General features: G+C 47.2%; 2 protein-coding genes across 2 annotated transcripts in view; one reads left to right on the forward strand and one right to left on the reverse strand.

Moving 5' to 3' along the window:
• Positions 1–961: 961 nt before the first annotated feature.
• NSUN5 (NOP2/Sun RNA methyltransferase 5) lies at positions 962–8431 on the forward strand. The gene is made up of 11 exons (XM_045819377.1): positions 962–1100; positions 1187–1309; positions 1813–1987; positions 2093–2201; positions 6540–6678; positions 6771–6886; positions 7196–7374; positions 7572–7782; positions 7859–7999; positions 8067–8178; positions 8289–8431. Exons 1-10 carry the CDS (start codon positions 1008–1010, stop codon positions 8173–8175), a joined length of 1395 nt encoding a protein of 464 aa, XP_045675333.1. The 5' UTR covers positions 962–1007; the 3' UTR covers positions 8176–8178; positions 8289–8431.
• The window catches only part of POM121C (POM121 transmembrane nucleoporin C), a 29378-nt gene continuing 23087 nt past the window's right edge, over positions 8425–14715 (reverse strand). Inside the window, exons 11-13 of the mRNA XM_045819376.1 lie at positions 12829–14511; positions 11009–11131; positions 8425–10641 (exon numbers count right to left, since the gene is read on the reverse strand). Of these exons, the coding sequence (XP_045675332.1) occupies positions 10544–10641; positions 11009–11131; positions 12829–14511 (1904 nt within the window). The 3' untranslated portion in view covers positions 8425–10543. The remainder of the gene's footprint in view (positions 10642–11008; positions 11132–12828; positions 14512–14715) is intronic.

The following is a 14715-nucleotide window of genomic DNA, read 5'->3' on the forward strand; positions in this document are numbered from 1 at the left end:
CCCAGGGGTCAGGCTGGGGAAACACTCCTATAAATGAATCATTACAACAAATACATGAAAGGCTGGTCACTGGAAACAAAGTTAGAGCCCTTGCTCACATCATGTGCCAAACTGAATTCTAAACAGATTGAAGATTTAAAAAATAAAGCTACAGTGATTTTTATATTGTAGAAGTGTGACGGGGTTTCCAAATATGACTCCAAAGGCAGAAATCATTAAAGATAAAAAAAAATGAAATCACTATGCTCTCCAAAGCAACTATTAATCACATCAATCACCATGCTCTCCAAAGCAACTATTAATCACATCAAAAAGCAACAATAAGCCCTAGCTGGTGTGGCTCAGTGGATCGAGCACCAGCTACGATCCAAAGGGTTGCCGGTTCAATTCCCAGTCAGGGCACAAGCCTGGGTTGCAGGCCAGATTCCCAGTGGGGGCCACATGAGAGACAACCACACGTTGATATTTCCCTCCCTCTCTTTCTCCCTCCCTTCCCTTCTCTAGAAATAAAATAAATTCTTTTAAAAGAATTTTAAAAAGCAACAATAAGCGGGAAAAATGGCAATACCTTAAGAATGTATAATGTCAATATATAAAGCATATAAAGAGAAATATACTAAGAGAAATATGGTGTAAGAGTGAGCAAAAGACATTAACATGTTATCATAACAGAAGAATTACAAATGACCCATATACAAGTGAAGGTATTCAACCTTGATAACAAATTAAAACAGCAGTCAAATCCCATTATTTGCCTCTCAGATGTGCAAAAACTGAAAGAAAAATTGAAGACATACTAAGAAGTGGAGGATTGCGTTCCCAGCTTCGGCCACCGCCCCCCCCACACACACACTAAAGCGAACTAACACTTCCCTAGGGATACTCGGAGGGGCATTGGCGCTTCCGTGTTTCGCACCTCCTTGCCTTTTAACCCCGGAAGTGTGGGCCGCGGCTGCGCAAAACGGCGCGCACCGCTACCGAGACGAAAAGGCGTGCTGGAGCGGCGAATGGCGCTGTACGCGGCGGCTGCGGCAGTGCTGGCAGGCGTTGAGAGCCACCAGGGCTCCATCAAGGGGCTGGTGTACGGTAGCAGTTTCCAGGTAGCGGGGTTCGGGGTTGGGGCTGGGTGTGGGGCTAACCTGGGCCGGGCCCCCGCCTCAGCTCGAATCCCTTTGGCCACGCGCAGAACGTGAAGCAGCTGTACGCGCTGGTGTGCGAGACGCAGCGCTACTCCTCCGTGCTGGACACCGTGATCGCCAGTGCCGGCCTCCTCCGCGCAGAAAAGAAGCTGCGGCCGCATCTGGCCAAGGTGACCGTTGGGGTGAGGTTGGACCGGCCCGGCAGTGAGTCCCAGCTAATCTGGTCCCAGCAACGTACCGTCTACGCCGGTACGGTGTAACTTCAGTAAGTCGCTCCTCTGAAATGAGGATGCGCAACCCCTTTCTGAGTTATGAAATGAGGTGGGATGAAAATGCTTTAATTTCTAGCTTTTTGAGAAAGATTAAATAAGAACAGAAGTTCCAACTAGCAGTGGCAGGGACCCTTTATGTAAAACAAAGGGGGATGTTGATGAGGAGGAGGGTTCAGATCTTGAACTCTGCTGGAGGAAAGGGTTCAGGACTGGGGAAGCGAGACATCAGGTTCAAAGCCTGTATCTGCCGTTAATTTTGTATGCATTTGGACAAGGTACCGCACTTTTACATGTTATTGCTTGGACAGGTGGCCTGTTTAGCACTTGCAGTTGCAACACCACGGAATTTGAAGGCACTTATGCTTAGTTTTTTTTTCCTCTTTTGGTCTCTCCATCTCCAGGTGCTAGTGTATGAGTTGTTGCTGGGAAGAGGCTTTAGTGGGCGAGGGGGCAGGTGGAAGCCTCTGCTGGACCGGCACCAGGCAAGGCTGAAAGCTGAGTTGGCCAGACTGAAGGTTCGTCGAGGTGTGAGCCGGAATGAGGATTTGTTGGAAGTGGGCTGCGGGCCTGGCCCAGGTGAGCTGAGTTGTGGGGTGTAAGAGTGAGGGTGGGGTGGATAGCCACCAGACCCTCAAGGGAGAGGGCCATGTTTCTGGCCACTCACGGCTGATTGCTTCCTAGCCTCCCAGGTGCCTCGATTTGTGCGAGTGAACACTCTCAAGACCTGCTGTGATGATGCAATTGATTATTTCAAGAGACAAGGTTTCTCCTACCAGGGTCGGGCATCCAGGTGAGCTTAGAGCCCTGCCCAGGTGCCCTAATCTAGGGGAGTTCTTGGGGGAGCTGGGGAAATGGATGGGAAGAGAGAGGAGGCGTGGTTGTGACTGTACTTGGGTCTTCTTCCTGTTTTACAGCAGTCTTTCCATCCCCTTCCAAGGCCTGCCTTCCTCCATCCCTTAAACATTGATTGTTCTGGGCATCCCATAGACATTCTTCTAATGTATCTATCCCTCAATTTCTTCTCTCTCTACCTCCTAATTCTCACCTGACGATTCTTGTCTCCCAGTCTGGACTTCTGTCTTGGACACATACCCTCAGGTTCAGAGTAGTGCCGTGTAGACGCCACATTTGGTGCGTGTGTCACACTGAATTCGTCCGTCCTCTGAACCTGGCGCCGTTTTTTGTTGTCAGTCATGTTTATTCAAAATTCAAGACTTTAAATGTAATTCTTTAAAAAATATGCCAAAACTTGTTATTGGATTATATTGCAGCATTCCTTTTTTAAATTGAGGTATATGTGACATACAACATTTATGTTAGTTTCAGGGGTATAATGAAATGTATATATTACAGAATGATTGTACATATTACAAAATGATCACTACAATAAGTTTAGTTAACATCCACCACCATACGTAGATAAAAATTTTTTTTCACTTCTGATGAGAACTTTTAAGATTTCTTCTCTTAGCCACTTTTGAATATGTAATGGAGCATTATTAACTATAGTCACCACACTGTATTGCATCCTCATGACTTATTTAATGATTGGAAATTTGTACCTTTTGATTCTGCACCGATTTTGCCCCACTGCTCCCCTCACCCCAGATGTGTTCTTTGTATCTATGAGCTCTGATTTTTTTGAGTTTGGTTTTAAGATTCCACGTACAAATGAGGTCATATGATACTTGTCTTTCTCTATCTGACTTTGCCCTTCAGGCCCATCCATCTTGTCAAAATGGCAAGATACCATTATTTTTCTACGACTGAATAATATTCCTCTGTGTGTGTGTGTGTGTGTGTGTGAGAGAGAGAGAGAGAGGGAGAGGGAGGGAGAGAGAGAGAGAGAGAGAGAGAGAGAGAGAGAGATACAGTTTCTTTATTTACTCATCCATTGGTGGACACAGGTTGTTTCCCTGTCTTGGCCATTGTAAATAATGCTGCAGTGAACATGGAGGTGCATGTATCTTTCTGAATTAGTGTTTTCATTTCCTTTAGGTAAATACCCAGAATAGAATTGCTAGGTCGTATGGTAGTTCTGTTTTTAAATTTTTAAGACCTCCACACTTAGTTTCCCATATGGAATTTATATTCCCACCCATGGTGCACAAGAGTTCCCTTTTCTCCACATCCTTGCCAATACTTGTTATTTCTTGTCTTTTTGATAATGCCCATTCTAACAGGCGTGAGGTGATATCTCATTGTGGTTTTGATTTGCATTTCCCTGATGATTAGTGATGTTTTTATATTCATGTACCTGTTGGCCATCGTTATGTCTTCTTGGGGAAATCTTATGTCTTCTTATTTAGATCCTCTGCTCAGTTTTTAATTGGATTGTTGTTGTTTTGCTCTTGAATTTTATGAATTCCTTATATACTTTGGATATTAATCCCTTATCAGTTATATGACTTGCACATACCTTCTTCCATTCAGTACGTTGCCTCTTCATTTTGTTGATGGTTCCCTTTGCTGTGCAGCTTTTTAGTTTAGTATGGTCCTACTAGCTTTTGGTGTTGAATCCAGAAAATCTTTACTAAGATGTATATCAGGGAGCTTACCACTGTGTTTTCTTCTGGGAAGTTTATGGTTTCTGGTCTTACCTTCAAGTCTTTAAACCATTTTGAGTTGGGTTTTGTATATGGTATAAGGGAGTGGTCCAGTTTCATTCTTTTGCATGTGGCTGTCCAGTTTTCCCAACACCATTTATTAAAAAACTGCCCTTTCCTCATTGTATGTTCTTGATTCTTTTGTCATAAATTGATCATGTACATGTGGAATTATTTCTGAGCTCTCTGTACAGTTTCATTGATCTGTATGTCATTTTTAATGCCAGTACCGTACTGTTTTGATTACTGTAGCCTTGCAATATCTTGTGAAATCAGGGAATGTGATGCCTCCAGCTTTGTTGCTCTTTCTGAAGATTTGGCTATTTGGGTCTTTTGTGATTCTATACAAACTTTAGGATTATTTGTTCTATGTCTATGTATGTTCTATGTCTGAAAAATGCCATTGGAATTTTGATGGGTATTGCATGTAGAGGTTGTCTTGGGTAGTATGGACATTGCAACAGTATTCTTCCAATTCACGAATGTGGAATATCTTTCCATTTAATGATATCTTCAATTTCTTTTATTAATATCTTATATAGTTTTCAGTGTACAGATCTTTCACCTCCTTCGTTTATTCTTAATTTATTCCAAGGTGTTTTATTCTTTTTGAACCAATTGTAAACAGGCTTGTTTTTAAATTTCTGGTAGTTCATTACTAGTGTATTGAAATGCAGCATATTTTTGTGTGTTGATTTTGTGTCCTGCACCTTCGCTGATTTTGTTTACTAATTCTGAGAGTGTTTTGCTGGAGTCTTGAGGGTTTTCTATATCCATGTCACTTGCAAATAATGACAGTTTTACTTCTTCCTTTCCAATTTAGATGCCTTTCTTTCTTTTTGTGCCTAATTGCTCTGGCTAGGACTTCTAATACTGTCCTGAATAAAAGTGGCCTTGTCTCGTTCCTGATTTTAGAGGAAAAGCTTTCAGCTCCTCACCATTGAGTATACCATTGTGGGCTTGTCCTGTATGGCCTTTATTATGTTGAGATATGTTCCCTTTATAACAGTTTTGTATAGAGTTTTTGTCATAAATGGATGTTGAATCTTGTTAAATGCCTTTGCTGCATCTATTGAGTTATTTTTATCCTTCATTTTGTTAATGTGATGTATCACATTGATTAACTTGAACCATCCTTGCATCCCTGACCTTTCCACCTTCTGCATTCCCTGTTTTAACTTAACAGATATAATTATGCACCCATTTGATCAAATCAGAAACTGAGTAATCCTAGATGCTTTCCTCCTCTCCATCCAGTCATTCACTACTCTGCCTTCAGCATCTTTCTCAAACCTGTTCCTTTCTTTTTGTCCTCCTGGACATTACCTAGGTTTAGGCACTCATCATTTCCTACCAGGATTGGCGGCAGGATCTCCTAATCTGGTTGGCTACAGAAAGATCTGAAACCATAGCTGATGCATTACTCCCCTGCTGAAAACCCTCTCTTGGCTCTCCAGTGTGGCCATGCTCCCTGCTCCCTCTCCAGGCCCATCTGCCATGGCGCTCTGTGCACCTCTTGTTCCCCCATCAGTTGCTGCTCTCTGCCCTGATACTTCCCCACCTCTTCCCTGGATGCACCCCTTCCTCCTGTTCTGTCCTTTGACAGCTCTGGGAAGCCACCTCTGCCTCCTCCCTTTCCCTCTGGTCTGTTTTAGGTATTTCCCTTTTGGCCTCTAGCATGTTGCTTAGAGACCAGGGTGGTAGAGAACAGCTGTGTATGAGTTTGAATTCCAGTTCTGCTACTTGATACCTTTCTGAACTGAGACACTATTATCTAGGCCTGTTTCTATGTAGGTCAGGTGGAGTGGACAGTGCTCCTTTAGAGTTTAGGGCAGGGGTGTCAAACTCATTTTCACCGGGGGCCACATCAGCCTCACGGTTGCCTTCAAAAGCCTGAAATAATGTTAGGACTGTATAGGTGTAACTACTCCTTAACTGTTAAGGAGTTGAAATTACATTCGGCCTTTTGAAGGCAACCATGAGGCTGATGCCCCCCCCCCCCCCGTGAGGTGAAAATGAGTTTGACACCCGTGGTTTAGGGAATATAGTTTTCGTCCCAGCTCCTCACATTACTAAATAATCCGTCAGGAGTCAGCTCATCTCCCCTGGACTGCTCCCTTCACTAGCTAGTCACCCCCAAACCTCTCCTTGAGGTTGTTTTAGCAGTGATGGCTAACATTTATTGAGTGCCTAATTTGTGCCATATATTTTTGCAAGTGTTTTGCATGTATTAATTCATTTAACTCTCACAGCTACCATTTTCTAGAAATGCTGACAGGCTTAGATAAAGGAACTGGCTCATGCTCCCACCGCTGGTGAATGGCAGAGGTGGGATCCTGAACCCAGAGTCTGGTCCGAGAACACAGACTGTCTTATCACCCTGTTTTTCTTCATAGCAATCTTAAACATTTGTTGCATGAATGGTTAGTTAACATGTAAGGTAACATATAAAATGCCCAGGCTAGTGCCCGGCATGAAAGAATTCAGAAACTGTTGAATGAGTGGTTCTTATTCCCTGGTAGCCTAGAGGATCTAAGGGCCCTCAAAGGGAAGCGTTTTCTTCTGGATCCTTTGTTGCCCGAGCTGCTTGTGTTCCCTGCCCAAACAGACCTGCATGACCATCCACTGTACCAAGCCGGTCACCTCATCTTACAAGACAAGGTAGGGAAGGTGGGTGAAAAAGGGAAGGATGTGTGGGAGTGACCAGCTCAGGGAGACACTGTTCACCCAGCCACTGTGCTCTGCCCTGCCAGGCTAGCTGTCTCCCAGCCATGCTGCTGGCTCCGCCCCCGGGCTCCCACATCATTGATGCGTGTGCTGCTCCAGGCAATAAGACCAGTCACTTGGCTGCTCTTCTGAAGAACCAAGGGTGAGTGTCACAGTTGGACAGAGGAAGGGTGTGGGGTCTGATCCTGTAGCTGGTGAAAAGTAAGGAGCTTGTTTTTCTGAAAAGTCTCAAGGCCAAAAGGAAGACTTATTTAATATTTCCTTCTGGACCTGGGACAGATCCATATAACCCCAAGCTAACCTTCCCAGTAGGTTGCAGGTGTGAGATGTGAATTCCTTAGTCCTCGAAGGCTGTTTTCTGCATGTCCTCACTTCATGTACATGTTTGTACGTCAGACCTGTGGTCTGTTACATGCTGCATGAAGTCAGTTAATCTCAACTCTGTCCCTAGGAAGATCTTTGCCTTTGACCTGGATGCCAAGCGGTTGGCGTCTATGGCTACTCTGCTGGCCCGGGCTGGAGTCTCTTGCTGCCAGCTAGCTGAAGAGGACTTCCTGGCAGTCTCACCCTCAGACCAGCGTTATCGTCAGGTCCAGTACATTTTGCTGGATCCTTCTTGTAGTGGCTCTGGTGAGATGGGGAGAAACAGTGGCCTAGGGCAGCCATAGATTCAGAGTGGCCTTAGAGTGGAAGGGGTAGTTCATTTGGGTCTCGGGTTTAGTTCTGACTCAAATCATCTTGTGATCGTAGGCAAATGTTCTCATTTATAAAGTGGGGATTTCAGTCTAAAATAAAGCAGTTTGTAATTAAAGCACTCTTTTCCCTAGGTATATTGACCAGACAGCTGGAGGAACCTGGGACAGGCACACCCAGTAAGGAACGCTTACGCGCCCTGGCAGCATTCCAGCAGCGAGCTTTGTGCCACGCGCTCACTTTCCCCTCCCTGCAGCGCTTGGTCTACTCCACATGTTCCGTTTGTCAAGAGGAGAATGAAGATGTGGTACGGGATGCCCTGCAGCAGAGCTCAGGAACCTTCAGGTAGTAGGTTTTCACCAGGCTCTTGGGGTGGGGGCTACTCTCTTTTACCTAGAAGTCTGCTATTTCTTCTCTGCAGGCTCACTCCTGTCCTACCCTCCTGGCCCCACCGAGGCCTTAACACTTTTCCAGGGGCCGAACACTGCCTCCGGGCCTCCCCCGAGACCACGCTCACTGGTGGCTTCTTCATCGCTGTACTTGAACGGGTAGAGGTGTCAAGGTGAGCAGGAGCCTGCTGGGAAGATGCTGGAAGACTGGGACACACCTAACTTGTACTTTTCTTGTAGCTCCGTCTCACAGGCTGAAGTGTTGGCACCAGAACTTAGACCCAGCTCTGTTACAAAGAGAAAGAAGAGGCGGCGAAAAGCGGCAGCTGCCCCCAGCGTGCTCCCTTAGCAGGTGCTCAAAGCTTTTGGCCTCTCGGGTGGGAGGAAAGGAAGACATTGGTTCCCCTCTCAGCCCCAGGCAGCAGTTTTGTTTTTGAAAGGTTTTGTTTTTTGTTGCTATAGGATGGACACTGATAGCCCTGTTTCTCCAGCTGGAACGATAGAGTGGATTTCCTCATCCTTTGAGTCCCTTCCCTGGGCCACATTCTTGCTTGTGAGAGAAGTGCGACCCACAAAAATAAAAAGGCAGGACATGGTCTACGATAGATCACAGTATTTTATTCTTAATGACATAAGCAAGGGGGAAAACCTCACATTCATACTAAAAATTCCAACTAGACTCACAGGAATTAAGTCTGTATCTGTAATGGAAAGTCCCAGTGCACGTATGTGTACACATACACACTCACACACTCACATTCAGGCTGTGCCAGGGCGCCCTCTTCAGGGGCTTCCTGGACCAACTGCCCTGCCTGTGGAACTGAGGTAAAAACTAGCTTAGAGCACTAAAACTAAGAGGATCTACCTTACGTAAGGTGTAGGTAGAAGCTTGATTTCTAGGCCCGTACCCCACCCCACCCTTCCAATTCTAATAGGTGTTTGGGACTTGAGGTTCAGGCTCCCTCCTCAGCTCCACAGACAGTTAAGTAGTGACAGAGCTCTTCTTGGGGTGGGAGGAACGGTCAGTCCCCTGCCACAGAACATTCAAAACTCAGTCACAGAAGGGGGAGGGGGACTGGGTACATCTAAGTCACATTATTTATAAAATAAGAATTACATTTTACATAATGTGTCCAGAAAGAGCTCTAGTCCCTCAGGAAAGCTGCCTGGGATGGCACTGGAGCCGCTTCTTCACACAGGCATAACTTAACTATACAGCTAATTCCTAGTCAACAGCATTTACACTTAACCACCTCAATGAACCAAGCTTGAAGGAATTTAAAAGGCAATTTAGCTTAAATACAAAAATAAATTTTTATTTTGTTAAAAAATGTTTAAATATTTTTTCTTTTAATTTAGACACACACATTCATACTTCTCCCAAAGAGGATGGGCACGGCAGCGAGGCTCTTAGGCCTGGGGTATGTGGTTTTGAAACAGAGGAAGAACAGAAGGGTTGGGGGCCCTGTGGGGGGGCGGGGGGAGCTAAGAATTTAGAGTGTGGTTCATTAATTTAGGTTTTTCTAATATACACGAGGGGTGAACTAACCTCCTGTGAGGTCAGGTAGATAGGAGAGAGAAACAGCAGAGGGAAGAGGTCTTTGCTTCCCCTTGGCCCTATCCTCCTGGGCTGCCAGCCCGTAAAGTCAAAACACCATTTGAAAATCCAGGAGTTGGCACTTGTAGCCATAAAGTGGTGCTACTTTCCACATTCAATTAGCTAAGTCCCAGAAACTTGAAACAGTTAAGTCCGGCACTACCAACATGCCGCCACTCATACAATTCAATTCTTCCTCCAAACTCGATTCAAAGAGCAATAGACATGAGCATCAGACAATAACACAGGACAAGGCTTTAAACATACAATCCCGGAGAGGCCGACGTGCCCAATGAGGCCAGCGGGGGTGGTGAGCGAGGAGGCAGCTGAAAGCAGCGGCGGGCATCCTGCCTGCTCCAAGAGATTCCCTCCCTGGAGTGAGGGATCACCCGTGGATCTGCCAGGCTAACAGTCTTGAGCCACCAAGCTTTTAGGGGCCAAACTGGCAGGGCTGGGGATGAAACACTGACTCAGACTTGGCAGGAGGAAGTGAAACAGCAGGAGCAGCATCCACTGGAGTCTTCAAGGCAAAGCTTGATTCAAGATCATTTAAAAAGCAAGAGATCCTGCAAGGAACCAGTCAGAAGGACAAAGCAGCAAGAAATGGGGAAATAATCCCCTAAAGGGATCAGAGAACCACTTTTTATAGCTAAGCCAAGCAAGGTAAAGCTTTAGGGATAATCCATTTCCCCCAATCCCATCAAATGCATACCAGAGAGGCAGGTGGGCAGGGCTCTACCTGGTACCCTACAGCAAAGATGGCTCTCTGGGGAAAAGGCGGAAGGGAGGCCGCCTGACTAAGCTTATACACTAAACAAGTCAGGGAAGTTAACAGTATGTACAGATGTTTCTTCAGTTCTCTCCAGCCTCAACAGTGGAATTGTTCAAGTAAAGGTATCAGGCTTCTGCCCTGCCACCCCCTCCCGCAAGAGGCCTGAGGCTTCTGCTTCCTCTGAGAGAGGGAAATGGCCCCCAGGGCTGCTACTACCTCTCGTAGCTGAAGCCAGAGGTCTGGGGTAGGTTTGCTTTATGGAACTATGGGTTAGAGGCTCTTCCCTAACAAGGTGCCAAGGTCCAGATCTGGGCAAAGGGTGGGGGGAATGGAGGCAGAGGACAAAGTCTATTTCTTGCGGGTGTGCTGCCTTCGGGCCTGCAGTCGCTGTCGAGCCCCTGGGGTCTTGGATCCTGCACCAATGGAAAATGAAGGGGTCGCCGATCCTGGAAAGAGTCAACAAAATCTGATCAGAACAGCTGCTACCTGAGAACAGTTCTCTGGGTGCCCTAATCTCTGGAAGTTAGGCCAACAGAACTCTGGGTGCTTGAATAGGGCTTCCCAAGCTGTGTCAATTGCTTTGGGGGGAGGGGTCTATTGAAAAGTCAAAACTCCAGAACCACAGATAATCTATGAGAGGCCCAGAAAGGCATTTTTACCTGGCTTTCCAGTGATCAGGGACATTCTGGCCTCATTTTTCTGGTGCTGATGAGCCTGATCGTCCCCAGAAGGCCCCAGAGAACCAGGAACCTGCCAGCCCAGCCAGAGGAGTAAGCAGGTCACTCTGGCAACAAAGAAACTTGCCAAGCTTACCAAAAGGTCCAACTCCAACAAAGCCTTGGGTGGGTGTTGAGGATGCCCCAAAGGAGAGGCTGCTGCCTGATGTGCCCACTCCAGGGGTAGGGGTGTTCTGACCAAAGGTGGGCGTGGAGGTGCCTAGGATGAAGAGAGCAGAGAAATGTAGAGACTAGGCCAGTGAGCACAGGGTATCAGAGCTAATGCACGCTGCAGGGAGATCTGCTCTCCGAAGGGGCGCTCTCCAAAGGGGCACTCCCCACGGGACACCTCAGCCCTGAACCACTGTTCTGGTTCATCCACCAAAAGGAACTGCACAGGATAATTAAGTCTTTAACACCCGGTACTCCAGGTGGGGCCTGTCTCCTGGCCTCCCAACCACTGTACCGCAGCAGACAAAGTCCCTCAGTGTTACCTTCTGGACACTAATTAGTAGAGCCTCTGCCCTCACTGAAGCATAGCAGAGGAGACACTCAGTAGACTCTCATCCATTTTCTAGCTTGATTAATCTACCACTATTAGTCACAATATGCCTCTTCTGTTTATCTGTTCCCTCCTCTCTAGAAACCTGAGTTTTCCACCAAATTCACCACCACTCCGATCCACCCTCTAGGTCCCCTAACCCGCCCATGGGGCCCCACTGGAACTCAGTCATCAACAAACTGCCCTCAATGAATCCTGATGCTCAACACCAGTGATGCTTTCTCCGCAGGCCCTCAGGGGAGGCTGCATTCTCTCTTGTGTGCACTTGCCCAGCCTTATGTGGTAGAGGTACCACTCTTGCCCTCTGAGGCCCTGTGTCGCCCCAATCTACTCCTTGACCCAGCAGCCTCCACCACACACTTCTATCGTCACACCTTGTCACCACTAGGACCTACTCTTGCCCCCAAACCTTAACTGCAACTACTGCATTCTATCTCCCAGCTGTTTTTAGTAGTTCTGCACTTCATTAATCTCGACAAGACCTCGACACCCACTGCCCCTCCTGCTATACTTCCTTGAGTTTAAATAGGTTGGGTTCTACCAGCTATCCACTTATTTGAGGTCTACATCTCAACAAATGTTGCTGGAGAAAAACAACAGTGCTAACTGGTCTCACTTTGAAGTTCATCACCACAATTTTCCAGCCCTCAAAATTGCCTGGCAGTTCTATTACATTTCCTCATTAGTTCCTCTTCCTCGCTCCAAAATAACTATTTTAAGAGGCCCTCCTTTGTACATATTTCACCCTAATCTGCTCCCAAAGAGCTCTCACATTTAATGAAGAAAATAGAAGCTATCAGGATCAAAACTCCTTCTAATTTGTCTTTTACACAAAAATGTAAGATCATTTCAATCTTCTGCTTAAAATTCTACAGTGATTTCCCTTAGTACTTAAAATTCAAACATTTAATCTTGGCCATGAATGATCTTCAACTTTGCCTGCCTCTCAGCCTCTTTTTATACCATTTACATTTTTAAACTTCTAGCCACACCTTGCTTTTCTCTGTTCCCACCAGCTTCTCTCTGCCAACGGGCCTTGGTGTTAGCTATCTCCTGTGCCTACAAAGCTCTCACACACATACCTGCCCACCAGTGATCACAACCCCTTTTTTGTCACAAAAACAGCCTTGGCTTAAATTTATTTCCTCAGGCCTTCCTTGATTACCTAAATAGCTCCTCCACAGTCAGTAATTACATTTTATTTTATCAAGACATTTATCACTACATGACGCAGTACTTACATATTTAACTCCTGTCTTTTCACAACGACCATGTAAAACCCCCTCAGAGTGGAGACTACACTGGCACTTAAAACGGTGCCAAGCACAGCCAACCAGATCAATTCCTGATCTCACCTCCAAACACAGGCTTGCTCTCAGGCGTGCCGGCCGCATTGAAGGCGAATGGTGTGCTCTGGCTGGGTGCACCCAGTGTGTTCTGACTCAGGCCCCCACCGAAGGGGGCCGTGCTGCCAGTGGTCCCACCTTGTCCTCCTCCGAAGCTGAATGCTCCAGAGGTAGAGCTGGTGCCTGGGGTAGCCACATTGATCCCGAAACCCCCGCTGCCAGCCGGGGATGCCAAGCTCCCAAATGTGAAGGGTGACGGTGCTGTGCTGCCAAACATTGAGCTACTGGTCCCACTGCTGGTGGTCTGGGTTGTAGCTCCAAAGCCAGAACTGGTGGCTGCGCCAAAGGAGAAAACAGCTGTGGTGCTGCCGAAGGCTGGCTGGGTGCTGGCAGGAGCGCCAAACACAGAGGCCGCGGGCTTCAAACCACCAAAAGCTGACTGTGCAGTGTTACCAAAGGCTGTGTGGGTTGGAGTTGGTGCTAGAGTTGCAGTTGGGGCTGGTGCAGCCGAGCTTCCAAAAGTGAAAGAGTTGCCAAAGCTGGGGGCGAGGGGTGGCTTGCTGGTCCCCTGCTGCTGAGAATCAGTGGGCCCAAATGCAGGCTGGGGGTTGGCTCCTGGATACGATGGGAGAGGGGCCCTTGAGCTTGAGCTGAAGGGAATGTTGAATGCTGGGGTGGTAGTGTTACTGAATGTCAGGGTAGGCTGGCTGGTGGTAACTGGGGCTGAGGTGGTAAGGGTGTTGCCAAAACCACTAAAACTGGCAGTGCTGCCGCTGGCAACTGTCTGCACAACACTGGATAGGGACTGGCTAAAGGATGTCGTCGTGGCAGCAGTGGTTGTCGTCGTCGTCGCTGAAGTAGGCATGGCAGGAAGCTTGCTAAATTGGAATATGGAGCCCGTGGCTGGGGTAAAGCTGGCACCAGAGGCAGGGGGATTCCCAAAGAGGAAAGGCTGGGAGGTGGAAGGGGTGGTGCTAGTCACGCTGCTCATGGAGCTGGTCACATCACTCACACCAAAGCCGAAGGCAGGCTTCGAAGCTGAGTCTGCAGAGGTGTTGGCTGTGGTCACTCCAGCCACTGCTGAGGTGGCACTTGCCTGGCCAGTGAAGTGAGGGGCGCTTGTGGTTGTGGCTGGACTAGTTGTTTGATTGAAGGAGAAAGGAGTTGACAAGGGTACAGGTGTAGGTGACCCCAGGCTGCCAAAAATAGGCTTGAAAGAGACAGGTGAGATGCTGGTAGATGTGGAAAGGGCAGAGCTGGAAGATGCTGCAGTTGTGACCTTGGAAGAGCTAGATGGCAAGGGGCCCTCATTCTCACTTTTAGGCAGGACTGCAAAAATGGGCTTGAACATGGGAGATGCTGAAGACACAGCAGGAGCTGTAGAGGCAGAAAGGTTAGCAGGTGGGGTGCTCAGCATTCCAAACAGAATACTTTGCTTGGGGGTTGGGGATGGGGCAGACGGGGCTTGAGATGGGGTAGATGTCTCAGTCTGAGGGGACAGAGGTGACTTGGTGGTGTCAGTGACTGGTATTGTGGAAGAAGCAGGGGTCAGCCCTAAGAAAGTGACTGTTGGTTTGGAGTCTGAGGTGGTGCCTGGAAAGGGTGCTGACTGTGAAGTGCCAAGAGGGCCCAGAAGGCTGGGTGTCTTCGGAGGCGAATGCGCCACAGTGGCTGCCACTCCAGCTGAATCATCTGAGAAGAAGAGTAGAGAAAGTGAATTCTGAATACCTCAGACGTGATTATATTCAATGCTTTTGTACCCTTAATGTATTCATTCCTTAAAATCAAGGAAGTGTTCATTATTTCTACCCTTCACAGATTATAAGGAAAATAGAAGGGAATAAAACTTGGCCTAATTGAGGTTAAACATGTGAAAACTAAGGAAAATCCAATCAC

The sequence above is a fragment of the Phyllostomus hastatus genome, unplaced genomic scaffold, assembly GCF_019186645.2.
Source record: "Phyllostomus hastatus isolate PE091 unplaced genomic scaffold, TTU_PhHast_1.1 phas_scaffold_385, whole genome shotgun sequence".
Taxonomy (NCBI): Eukaryota; Metazoa; Chordata; class Mammalia; order Chiroptera; family Phyllostomidae; genus Phyllostomus; species Phyllostomus hastatus.